The sequence below is a fragment of the Camellia sinensis genome, chromosome 3 (genome assembly GCF_055761805.1).
Source record: "Camellia sinensis isolate YWXY chromosome 3, ASM5576180v1, whole genome shotgun sequence".
Taxonomy (NCBI): Eukaryota; Viridiplantae; Streptophyta; class Magnoliopsida; order Ericales; family Theaceae; genus Camellia; species Camellia sinensis.
Genome location: NC_138963.1, coordinates 81918708 through 81931889, shown reverse-complemented (window position 1 = coordinate 81931889; position 13182 = coordinate 81918708). Strand labels below are relative to the sequence as shown.

General features: G+C 45.0%; 1 protein-coding gene across 1 annotated transcript; it reads left to right on the top strand.

Moving 5' to 3' along the window:
- Positions 1-4632: 4632 nt before the first annotated feature.
- Positions 4633-6849, top strand: LOC114266376 (uncharacterized). Its single transcript, XM_082918177.1, has 3 exons — positions 4633-5025; positions 5747-5899; positions 6565-6849. Exons 1-3 carry the CDS (start codon positions 4633-4635, stop codon positions 6847-6849), a joined length of 831 nt encoding a protein of 276 aa, XP_082774303.1.
- The last annotated feature ends 6333 nt before the right edge of the window (positions 6850-13182 follow it).

Here is a 13182-nt window from a genome sequence, read left to right as displayed (position 1 = left end):
TCATAAGTGGGTGTGGAATTAATTTTTAAAAATTCTAAATAAACAAAACACTCAAAATAAGAAGCGGAAATATGTTTAGAGAAACTAACTAAACACAACCTTCATTTTTGTATGCAGTCTCCAAACGCCAGCTCAATATAGTTTTTGTATATAAAACTCATTATTTTGAATCAATTAAAATTAGTATTTATGTACAAAATTTTAAAATATACGAACAAATTTATTTTTTGATTAAGCGATAAGTGGTTTCATTTGATAAATATGTAAGCACAAGTAAGCACAATCAGATCCAAGGTAAGTTGGGTTTGTTTGATATAATTTATTTTTAGTTAAAAGTTGATAATTAAAAACAGAAGGTAAAAGCATATCTCTTACACTTTTTAAAATTTTAATTTTTTTTTTGAAGTTATTTCTACCTAATAGGTTATAATACAGGCTCTGAAAATTAAATAAGTTATATACAACTCATATAAGTTGTAGTAAACAGTCCCGTTGTAACAAAGTGCATGATAAGTAAAATTAATTTTAATGATAATAAAATTACAAAAAAACATTTTGTTATTGAGGGGAAGATTTGTGTTGAACAAGTGGGCCGAGATACGGCAGCACGGAATATGGTGTTGGGCTAAAGACGCTGCGCTTGGCCAAATTGCACCAACACAACGCTTCGGCCCATTACGTTGGGCCAGGCTGAGGGCCGCCGGGATTATGGAGGCATATCGGTGTTTAGTCGAGTTAGGATCATGTGGAACCGGATATTTGGTTAGGTCTGCACAGATGCGTTGGGCCGAGCTATGGACGGTTCGAACTGATGTGACCCATGAGACTGATGTGTGAGGCCGAGATGCCGAACGGCATGCCCCGCATCTGGTCAGTTCTAATGGACCGGTTTGGTTTACTTGGCAGTAGCTATCCATCATAATGTTTATGTTTCACCAAGTAATAGCTCGGTTTGATATTCTACATAGGCCAATGATAAGAAAAGGGGAATCCACTCCTGGTATGCGTCAATACCGTTTGGTGGTGGGACAAACACTGTTTAGGGGTTTTGGTCTCTACACGTGTAAGAAATATAGAGAGGAGCACAACCGCCTGTCCAGAGAAGGACAACAGAGGTAGTGCGCCCACAATCTCTGAGGCTGGATGGCCAGCCTTGAACAGGAGGAGCATGCAACCATTAGAGGTAAGCTATTTTTGATCTATACTCTCTCTCTAGAAAGTGCTCTGTCTTCTCTCTTCTTCTCCAAGTGTACTAACTCGACTGTTGGAGGGTTTATCCGGCAGTACATTGCCGGACAGCTCACCATCTTTCTGTTCTCAGGTTGAGCGACATCACACGAGGCTTGGACATAAGGAGTACGGAGAACAACAAACGTTTCCTTCCCGCACAATTGGTGCCGTCTGTGGGAAGTCATTGACAAACAAACCTTGCTCTCCAAGCTTTTTTAACAGATTTCCATGGAAAACAACGACGAAACACTACTGTCCGTCATCGACGGCGTCACACCAGAGATCGGTCCGGAGGAAAGATGGCCCTCCCTCTATTTCGACCATGGCGGGCCTGGAGACCTCCTCTAGAGGGCAGCTCAAGGACGTGCAAGACAAACGTGCGAGTAGCACTGACCATTCAAAGAGTCCTGAGGGTCGTCGACGGCGAGGAGAATCGCTTGCTCAGCGCCTGTAGCATAAACTTAGAGAACAGGACACCCTAATTCAGAAGATGGCGGCTGAAATGGAGAAGTTGAAGCAACAAATCAAAGGGAAGGGTGTTTCTAGAGTGGGCGACCATAGTGAGTGCACCCAACCCCGTCGCTCTGACTTCATCACTAACGAGGGACACCCTCGCTCTCTATCACCAGAAGCTACGGAGTTGGTGATTCCGACCCATCGATGGAGAGGTCCTACACATGAGACAGCTGCTACCATCCCTCGACGACGTCGAGATACTCTTACTCCGCCCGTTTAGAGGACCTAAGGGATGTGCTGGAGGAGCGAGCACGCCGCAGAGAGGCCTAAAGTGTGCCGTCGTTGCAAAGGTTGAACCCCTAAATCTATTGCAGTAAGGAGGTGGCCATGCCAGTGCTAAGAGTGGTGGCTCCATCACTAATTAATAGAGACCTGGCAAGACTTACCGTTACCCCACTATCTCCAGAAATCGAGTGCACACCACTCCCTACCGAATTCCACTAACCTAAGTTCACGCTATACGACGACAAGATGGATCCGTACATGCATGCTAGCATGTTAGTCATTACCGGCAAGCGATGGCAGGCCATCAGCGCAACGATGCCTTGATGTGTCTTATCTTCCCAGTAAGTTTAGGAGAACTAGGGCTAAAATGGTTTGAAAGGCTTCCAGAGGAGAGTATCGAGGGGTGGCAACAACTAGCGAAAGCCTTTGTCACCAGATTCAAGACCAATACTCAAACACTGAAGGAGGTTGACCACTTTCTGGGTATCAAGATAGAGTCGGGTGGTTCTTTGAAGGCATACAATAGCAAGTATTGGGAGACCTACAATGAAATCTTCGATTGCCCCACCAATTTGGCGATCACCCAATATAAGTGAGGTCTACCAGTCGAACATAGGCTGCGAGACTCGCTTACGATGCATCAGCCTACAACTATGGAATCCTTAATGCAGCGGATCAATGAGCGCATCCGAGTTGAGGATGATGTCGCCACAGCAACCATAACCGAGAAGGTAAATCCGATTGCGATGGACAGACGTGTGGCTGGGAAGGTTCACTCAGTGGGGTAGGAGGATAACCACCCTAATGACCGAGTTAGAGAACAACATTGCGATACTAACCGCAATGACAGAAACACAGGCCGTGAGAATGACCGAGCTAACGCTTCTCGCAACGAAGAGGAAAATGCCAAGAGAAAGTTGAAGGCACAAGCCGAAATCACCACAGTCTTTAAGATCCTAATTTATCGCATCCTCAGTGAAATCCGAGGTGAGCCATACGTTCATTAGTTGGTAAAATTGGGAGATACACAGAGGGGCTTCAACTCAAGTTATTGTTGCACCTTCCATGAAGAAATGGGGCACCGAATGAAGGACTGCATGCCGCTGAAACAATACTTAGAAGAGCTGGTTGCGGCTGGGCACTTAGATCAGAACATAGATGGAGGCATGAGGGCCGCTCCGCAAGGACAAGCCAAACCAAATGGTCTTGCCATCTTGGACGCGGCACCCTAAGGAGTCATCAACGTTATTCACGGCATCATCGAGCCAGCACGGGATTGCGAACTCAAGGGGATGATCAAGAGGCCAAGCACATGAGGGAAGTGCTCTCTGTTCAGCCTATCGTAAAGAAAGAGAAGACCGAGATACGAGACATCATATCCTTTTTCAACAAGGACTTGGAGAGAATTCAAATCCCACATAACGACGCCTTGGTAGTAACGCTTCGCGTTAAGGATTTTGACATCAAGTTAATTTTGATCGACCAGGGCAGTTCGGTCGAGATCATGTACTACGACGCATTCAAGCAGATGAAATTGGAGGACAAAGACTTGGCCCCCGCAACGTCTCCTTTGGTTGGTTTCAACTCTCAACCAGAATGGCTGATCGAGAAGATCATATTGTCGGTCAAGGCTAGATCAGTTACGAAGCAAGTGGAGTTTTGGGTGCTGAAGGTCCCATCGACCTACAACTTGATCTTGGGGAGGGGCTTGTTGCACGCCATGCAAGCAGTGACGTCAACTTACCACCAGGTTATGCACTTTCCTGCTCCAGCCGGGCATATCAAAGAGGTTTGGGGGGACCAAGTGATGGCAAAGCAATGCTTCGTTACAGTAAATGGCAACCGAGCTGCCAAAGGCTTTGTCCAAATGATAAAAGGGCCAGAAGGAAAGGAAGTCCTGGAGGATGTGGGAAGAAAAGCTGAAGAAAAGTCGGTTGAAGACTTAGTGGAGGTTCGGGTTGATGAGAATGATCCAAACAAATTCTTTCTCTTGGGCTCATCACTGTCTAGCGCCGAGCGGTTGAAGTACATCAACTTTCTAATCTCCAATATTGAGGTCTTTGCGTGGATGCCTTGCGATATGCCTAGCGTCGACCCAAGCTTCATTTTTCATCAGTTGAACGTCTTCCCCATTGCTTGGCCAGTCATCCAGAGAACACGACGCTCAGCTTTGCACCATGTCGAAGTGGTGGCGAAAGAGGTAAAAAACTTGCTAGAGACTGGGGCAATTGAAGAAGTGCATTACCCCAAATAGATTTCTAACATGATAGCGGTGCCGAATAAAATTGGAAAATGACGAGTGTGCTTTGATTACAAAACGGTCAACCGCGCCTATCCCAAGGATAGCTTCCCCCTCCAAAGAATCGACCAGCTGGTGGACCTTACAGTTGGCCATCAAAGGTTTAGTTTTCTGGACGCGTATCGCGACTACCACCAAATTGCCATGTACGAACCAGACCAAGAGATCACCTCATTCACCACTCCAAGAGGCTTGTACTGTTATAAGGTCATGCCGTTTGGTCTTAAAAATGCCGGGGCAACTTTTTAGAGGATGTGACCAAAATATTCGCTCCCCTTCTTGGCCGCACTATGGAAGCCTATATTGATGATATGGTAGTAAGGGGTAAGGATAAATCCTAACACCTTACCGACCTAGCAGAGATGTTCGCCGCACTCAAACACCACAAGCTGTGCTTGAATGCCTCCAAGTGTGCTTTCGGAGTCGAAACTGGAAAATTTCTAGGGTTTTTGGTCACCAACCGAGCCGAAGCCGACCCTTTTCAGATCAAGGCAATACAAGAACTGGAGTGGCCAAACACCATAAAGGACGTGCAACATCTTGCTGGAATGACGACAGCGCTGAACAGATTTATCAGTCGGTCATTAGATCGTTGTAGGCCCTTTTTCAAGACTTTGAAAGCCAAGTTTTTCTGGGATGCAGAGTGCGACCGCGCTTTGGCGGATCTAAAGGCATATCTCTCTTTAATTTCAATCTTGGTCACACCATGGTTAGGCGAAGGGCTCTATCTCTGCTTAGCAGTTTCTCAGTATGTGGTAAGCACAATTTTCATCCGTGCTGAAAGGATTCAGCACCTCCCTATTTTTTATGTTAGCAAGACACCGCTCCCAGCCGAATCGAGATATCTGCCACTTGAAAAATTGGCTCTAGCTCTCATGATGGCCTCCAGAAAGTTGGTGCACTATTTTTATGCCCACACAATAGTAGTGTTAACTGAATTTTCGCTCAAAGTGCTCTTTGAGAAGACAAATTTCACTGGCAGAATTTTTAAGTGAGCATTAGAGCTGGGGCAGTACGACATCAAGTTCTAGCCGCGTACAGCTATTAAAGCTCATGCCCTTGCCGACTTCGTGGCGGAATTTTCCCCTGGCACTCATCCTGTTTGTTCTATTGATTTGGCTAGTGCGGACTTGGCACAGCCTACGGATTCAATGACACAAAAAAAAGGGTGAGGAACAAGCAATAGAACGGCAAGATGATACCGGGTTAGCAGGGGAGGAGCCGGCTAATTTACCGAATGACAAGCTAGGTGAAAATACAAGAAAGCATATGGCTGAATTGACCAGTATCTCGCATTTGAAAAACTCTCAAAATCCCTTCGACTGTTGAAAATTGTTCATTGGTGAGATATGGAAGCTCTTCGTCGATGGAGCCTCCAATAGGCATGGCGCCAGGTTGGGGGTCATGTTGACATCGCCAGATGGACTGACCATTGAGCATGTTATCACGCTTGGGTTCCCAGCATCCAATAATTAGGCTGAATATGAAGCTCTCCTCGCCGGGTTGGAGAGTGCTCTACGAATGAAGACATCAGAGCTTATGGTATTCAGCGACTCCAAACTGGTGGTCAATCAGGTTTCTGGGGAATATGAGGCCAAGGATAAAAGGATGGCCAAGTATCAAGCGCTGGTGCGCATCGAGGTCAAAAATTTTGCCGCGATAAGAATAAAACAAATTAACTGTGAAGAAAATAGTCAAGCCGACGAATTGGCCGATCTAGCATCTATGCAAACGTCCTTTCCCAATCCTTTGATGATAGAATTCTTACCTCGATCAAGCATTGAGGAACCTTCTACATCGACTTGGGCCGTCCTAGATAGATCCAATCGTCACCTTACTAAAAAATTGAATTCTTCCCACTGAAAAGAAGGAAGCCAACAAGATTAGGGCCAAGTTAGAGCGGTTTTGACTCTCTCCATCTAGCGCTTTGTACAAAAAGTCCTTTACTGGGCCGTACCTAAAGTGTGTCCATCCCAGCAAGGTTGAGGCTTTTGTCTCCGAGATTCATGAAGACATTTGTGGTAGCCATATTAGGGGCAGATCTCTAGCATACCGAGCAATTCCCAGGGTTATTGGTGGCCGTGTATGTAAGCTGACGAACAAAAAATATGTTTGCAAATGCGAAAAATGCCAAAATTTTGCTCATCAGATCCACCAACCGGCCAGAGAGTTGCTCCCCTTGACAAGTCCATGGTTATTTGCCCTCTAGGCGCTAGATATCGTTGGGCCACTCCCAACGGCTCCGAGGCAATTGCAAGTTTTTCATTGCTGCCACTGATTGCTTCACCAAATAGGTGGAAGTCGAGCCATTGGCCACCATCAAGGAGAAAGATGTAAAGAAGTTCATCTGGCAGAATATCATCACTCAATTTGGCATCCCAAAGGCCCTTATCTCGGATAATGGCACGCAATTTGATAGAAAACTCTTTCGCGAATTTTGTGAAGAGTTGAAGATTGAGTTCTACAATTCTACGTCGGCCTACCCTCTGTCAAATGGTCAAGTCGAAGCTTCAAACAAGACTATCTTGGACGGGCTGAAGAAACAACTTGAGAAGGCCAAAGGCAGGTGGGCTGAATAACTCCCCAACATGCTCAAACTACCCCGAGGCGCTCGACCGGGAAGACTCCATTCGCCCTAGCTTATGGCATAGAGGCAGTTATACCCTTGGAGATCAGCATGCCAACCATCCGATTTGAAAACTTTGAGCCTGACTTGAATGGTGAAGCTATCGCCCTGGAGTTGGACCTGGCTGAAGAAAGAAGGGAACGGGCGCTAATCTACATTGCGGCCTATCAACAAAAGCTCTTCAAGAAATATAATAAAACCGTGCATCCACGTCTATTCAAAGTTGGGGACTGGGTCTTGAGGAAGGTGATGGGCGACACGTTGGTCCCTGGAGCAGGCAAATTAGTTGCAAATTGGGACGACCCATACAAGATAGTAAGCCTGGCCGGCAAAGGAGCGTACCATTTGGAGGACTTGGACGACAAAGCCATACCAAGGTCATGGAATGCGGCCAACCTCAAGCTATTTTACTTTTGAAATGTAATCTTTTATTCTTTTTTATTTTTTGAAACTTGGCCTTTTGTTATTAGATGTAATGTATGATGTGTAATAGAAATTAGCCACTTCTTTCTCTTGTATTATGCATTTCTGTACTAAAGTATTAAGCTACTGTGAGTGCTAGGGGCAATTCGGCCTTAGCTGCGACGGTCCACAGTGTGGAAAATTAGGGCACAAGACCAGGCTGAATTTGCTCAAACCTGGCTGACTTTGCCTGCTGTGCAAACAGTTTGCTTGTTCTGAGTTGATTTTGCTCATATTTGCCTGAGCTAATTTTTGCTCACCATTGTCGAGCTGAGTTTGCTAATGTATGAAACAAGTTGATGATATGCCCAACTTCTGAGCTGATTTTGCTCTCTGGGATAAAGTTGGTGTTCCACCAAACTTCTGCTATAAAATCGAGTTGACTTTACTCGTTAACCCGACCTGACTTTGCTCGCCAAAAATGAGTATGCGCTTTGTCCAAACTCAAGGATCCCTCAATCAAGCTGATTTTGCTCACCCGAGAAAAAAGCTGGTGTTTTGCCCAACTTATGTTAGAACCAAGCTGACTTTGCTCGACAAAAGGGGTTGTGCCTTCTGAGCTGACTTTGTTCACCCGCTCAAACAATTGGTGTTTTGTTGAACTTGAGGTTGGAAACCGAGCTAACTTCGCTCGCTACCCCGAGCTAATTTTTCTTGCTATGGAGAAAGTTGGTGTTATGAACGATTTTTGTACTGATACCGAGCTGAGTTCTTTCGTTACTTTGAGTTGGTTTTGCTCGCCTACAAAATAGTTTGCACTTTGTCCAGCTCATGGATTAATCTTTCATCACACTGAGCTGAATTTTTTCTCGAGAGATGCATGCTTCCCTAATTTTGTAAAGGAATTTTACGTTTATACACATTTGAAAAGTTATCCGAGCAGAAATTCGCTCGGCATAACAAAGATCATTACACCATGGAGCACTGCAAGCAGATTTTCATCTCGGCTACGTGCAAGTTTAGCCTGACATAATTAAACCAAGCAGTTTTTATCTCGGCAACATTGAAAGCAATAATCACAATCATTCAAACAAAGAATTGAAGAGAATGAAACAACGAATGCGTATGGAGAGCAAAAAGTCGTGCTTTTCGTTCATGATGAAGTTCAGTTACAAAAGGTGGGTTTCTCCATAGCCTGGTTACAAAAAACAAAAAACAAAAAGAAAAAGAGAAAGAGAGAAGTCCTAATCTATGTTCACTGTGTCTTCTTGGTCAGCCACCTCCTCATCATCGACTTGCTGCGTGGCCTCAACTCCAGAATCTAGGCCCACGTCAGCATCTAGCTCATCTTGATTATTGCTTTACGACGCCTCCTCAGAAATGGCTAGTAGTGCGGCTGCATTCGCAGCCTGTTGAACGGGCTCTTCTTTGGCTCCAGCTGTATGGGCCACTTTGATAAGCTTTTTTTGCGCGGTCGAATTATACGCTTGCATGCATGTAGGAATGAAGACAGGCGGAGGGTTGTTGAAGATATCCGACTCTGACCCTTGGCCAAGTTTCTCTGCGGCAGCCTTCCAACTACACCGAAAGAAAATGTCCTTAGTTCCCTCCACCTGCCGTTCATACACTTTTTTCCCTCCAGCATAGCCCCGATCTTCGGCATCATCAACTTGTTTTTTTCCGCTCGGCCTTATGGACGGCGCAGAGCTTGCGTAGCTCGGCCAGATACAGTTCCTTTTTCACTTGCACGACCTTCTCCTTCTCTTCATCGGCCTTCACAAGCTTTTCAGCTAGGAGCTTTCGCTCGGCTAGCACTGCCTCGTGAAAGGTCTTCAGTTTCTCCAGCTCAACCGTCTTTGTCTTATTATCGTTTATTGCCTCCAGCAAACTCTGCCGCACAAAGATCATGCGCTCATGAGCGAGGTAATTTTTTTGCGCGGCCTGCAATGAAGAAGATGTCAATACTCGCCAAGCGATAACTTGTTAACCAGGAAGGTCGCATACATACCAAAACAATTGATTTCATGATCGACTTAAGGATTTTCAGGTCGGAAAGCTCTTCCTGCCTCTTCATGTCGGTTGGAAGAAACAGGCTCTTGGTCATCTGGAAACCGAGCGAGTAGTCCTTATCAGCATACATCGAATCAAACGTGCTCACCGCTCGACCCTTGTACTTCAATTCGGGCGACCAGACCGGGGGGGCAGTAGGGCGTGCAGATTGCTCGGCAAAGTTTTGTTCAGTCTGCTCGCCTTGATCGGCGGACGGCATCTCGGTTGAGTATTCATCGACCCAGCGTTGCTCGGTCGAACCTCACCTTTGCCTGACCAGAAGCTTGCTCACTAGCAAGAGCCAATACTGGTCTCTCCTGTTGCACGACTGGTCGAGAGGATTGGCCTCCTACCATCTCTATAGGCTGCGAGTCGCTCGGCTCACCCGTGATCATCGATTTGATGGCGCGATTTTTGCCATCTCTTGTTCAGTAGTCAGGGGGAGAAGTTTGATTAACGGAAGAGTTGGATTTGGTTCTAGAGAGGGGGCACGAAGAAAGTCGGTGATCTTGCTTTTGCTCAGTGCTGTGTGCCTATAGCTCGGTTCATATTCGAGCAGCTTTTGGGCCTCTCTTTCTTTGATCGGATGCCGAAGAGCAACCCTTATAGCCTCTCGATTAGCGTTGGAGTAATCGTCCGCCAAGAGTTTGTAATCTGCAAAAATGAAACAAGGGTTAGATCGGCAAAGATAAATCAAATCCAAACAATTAAACCGTGCTATGACGCTCACTAGTGCTCCCAAAATTTTTACGTATGTACTACCCGGTATGGGCGTTTCGGTGTGTTTGTAATTTCCAGACGCCCACAAAAAGTCGTCATCGTTCATCTCTTTATCTGGGTTACCTTGTACAAGCTTTGCTCTGCCTTTTCTAACCTTCAGGTACCAGCAGAAGCCACACTTATTCTTACTAAGTGTGTATTGGTGGAATATCTCAGCAAGGCCAAGATTCAGACTGAGTATCCGATTCAGCATGGCTACGCTGTTTATTATTTTGTATGTGTTGTTGGAGACTTGGGTGGGGCACAACCTAGTCTGCCTAAAAAATTCGCAGACTAAGGGTTGGACCGGGAAGCGTAAGCCACCTTCCATAATAGACACGACCGTGAAGGGGCATTTGTTCAGTTTGCCTCAGGAAGTGTCTCCTTTCTTGGCCAGCTCTAGGTGGACGTCGTCTGGAATGTTGTATTCTCTGTGAAACTCGGCCATTGCCCCAGGCGAGCTAACCATAATGCGGTATTTCTCCATTTATCTCGGTTTTATTCTATATAGTAAATTTGATAGTAGCTCGATCATAATTAAGCGGCTTAGGTGATTATTTGTTCGGTCTTTGAGCCTTACCGATGGTGATGTCGATGTGTGCCTGGTCGGTCCTAGTTCTATATCGTTAAAAATAAGTGCAAGTGTTAGTACGGCGACGAGTGCACGACCCTCAAACACGCCTAGCTCAGCCACGAAAGTTCTAGTACCTTCTGGTCTTAACTAGGTATTTTCAACTCGGCAATGAACTTAAATCAATTGGCCTATTTTGGGCCTTCATCCGAACCGCTTGACACTCATCTCGGCTAGATGTTCTTATAAGCTTATAGGGCAGTCATAGTCACTTGGGAAGAGCACGAACCAGTTCCGGCTCGGCTCGACTCGGCTCTATCCTATTTGTGTATCTAAAATTGGAATTTAGCTCGGTTTTGTCCATAAGTCAATCAGGTCATCCTAAACTAAGGACCATATACTGAAATTAAAGGAAATAAGGGGCACAGGGGCCCCATTTATGTTTTTTATTCCAGTTTGGCTAATTTCTATGAATATCCACCAGTTTTACCCCAAAGAAGGGGCACGGGCAAGGTGGTAACAACCCCACATGAAGAAATTTCGAAGAACACGAAGAACAACAATGGAGAAGAGGGAAAAGTAAAGAGAAACTCATGAATTTGGGCGTCAAATCAAGGTCCAGCCGACCTCAATCTCTGTTGCAATGACCTTGAGAGAGGAAAGCACTGGAAACGGAGCAAACGGGAGTGACGACGGCGATAGAGGTAGAAGCTTAAGGGTTTAGGGTTTTGCACAGAGGAGGTGTACAGTGATGGGGTCGAAGGACTGACCTTTCGCGTATATAGGAGATGATGAAGAGGCGCCAACTTTTCAAATTTTAGAGATAGTGGGGACAGTTGTAGGATTGCACAGAACCAATAGGGAAAAGCCACGTGGCATCGATGTGATGGGTTGTCAGTACGGCTGATCAATGGATGACAAGATAACCAGCACAAGTCTCAACGACCGGCCTAAATGGATAGCTCGGTTGAAAGAGTAATCCCACTCCCATTTAGCTCGGATGAGATTAAGGGGCAATTGAAAGGGAGATTTGTGCCGAACAAGTGGGCCGAGATACCGCAGCACAGAATATGGTGTTGGGCCATATGAGGGCCGAAGACACTGTACCTGGCCCAATTGCACCAACACAACGCTTCTGCCCATTACGTTGGGCCGGGCTGAGGGTCGCTTAGATTATGGAGGCATGCAGGTGTTTAGTCGAGTTAGGATCACGCGGAACTGGATATTTGGTTAGGTCTGCATAGATGCGTTGGACCGAGCTATAGACGGTTTGGACTGATGTGATCTATGAGATCACTATGTGAGGTCGAGATGCTGAACGCCATGCCCCGCATCTGGTCAGTTCTGATGGACCGGTTTGGTTTTGCTTGGCAGTAGCTATCTATCATAATGTTTATGTTTCACTAAGTAATAGCTCAGTTCGATATTCCACGTGGGCCAACGATAAGAAAAGGGGAATCCACTCCTTGTATGTGTCAATACCATTTGGGGGTGCGACAAACACTGTTTGGGGGGTTTTGGTCTCTACACGTATAAGAAATGTAGAGGGGAGCACAGCCGCCTATCTAGAGAAGGACAACAGAGGTAGTGCGCCCACAATCTTTGAGGCTGCATGGCCAGCCTTGAATAGGAGAAGCATGCAACCGTTAGAGGTAAGCTACTTTTGATATACTCTCTCTCTCTAGAAAGTGCTCTGCTTTCTCTCTTCTTCTCCAAGTGTGCTAACTTGATCATCAGAGGGTTTATCCGGCAGCTCACCGCTGGGCAGCTCACCATCTTTCTGTTCTTAGGTTGAGCGACATCACACGAGACTTTGACACAAGGAGTACGGAGAACGACGAACATTTCATTCCTCCCTGTACAGTTATAATAAAATAAAATAAATAAATACTTCAATTTTACTAATTACCAATTGATGATGAATTTTTTTAGGTATGGTTCTTAAAATTTATGGATAATTGGTAAAAATTCCACTCATGGGGTTGTATATTTGGTCAAAGGTTTGACCCTTTTTTTTTTTTGGGGGGGGGGGAGGGGGAGGGAAGGGGTGATAAAGATATGTTTAAGAAATTATTTGATGAGAAGAACAAATTATTTTTTTGAAGAATTTTTTTTCCAATTGTACTCTCATTGCTAGACTGCTGCAAGATTGTCAGAAAAGTCACCAGCACCGAAATGTTTGCCTAAAAAGTTAACGGTGGCAATTGGCAACGATAGTGATGGTAGTGGTAATGATATGAAGAAATAAGTAAATTAAGTGAACAAATAAGTGGTACTAGTGGCGACTCTAGAAATTTATTTTAGGGTAGACATTCAAAAAGTTTAGCTTTGTTTGGTTTATATTTTTGGAAGTTATTTTTAAACGGATTTTTGTTTGTTTTTATTGAGCTTTTCATATTTTAGTCAATTTTTTTTTTGTTTTTTGTTTTTGTTAACTTTTCAGATACATCAAGATTAAATGCATCTTAAAAGTATTAAAAAAAAAACTAAAATATGAAAAAAAAA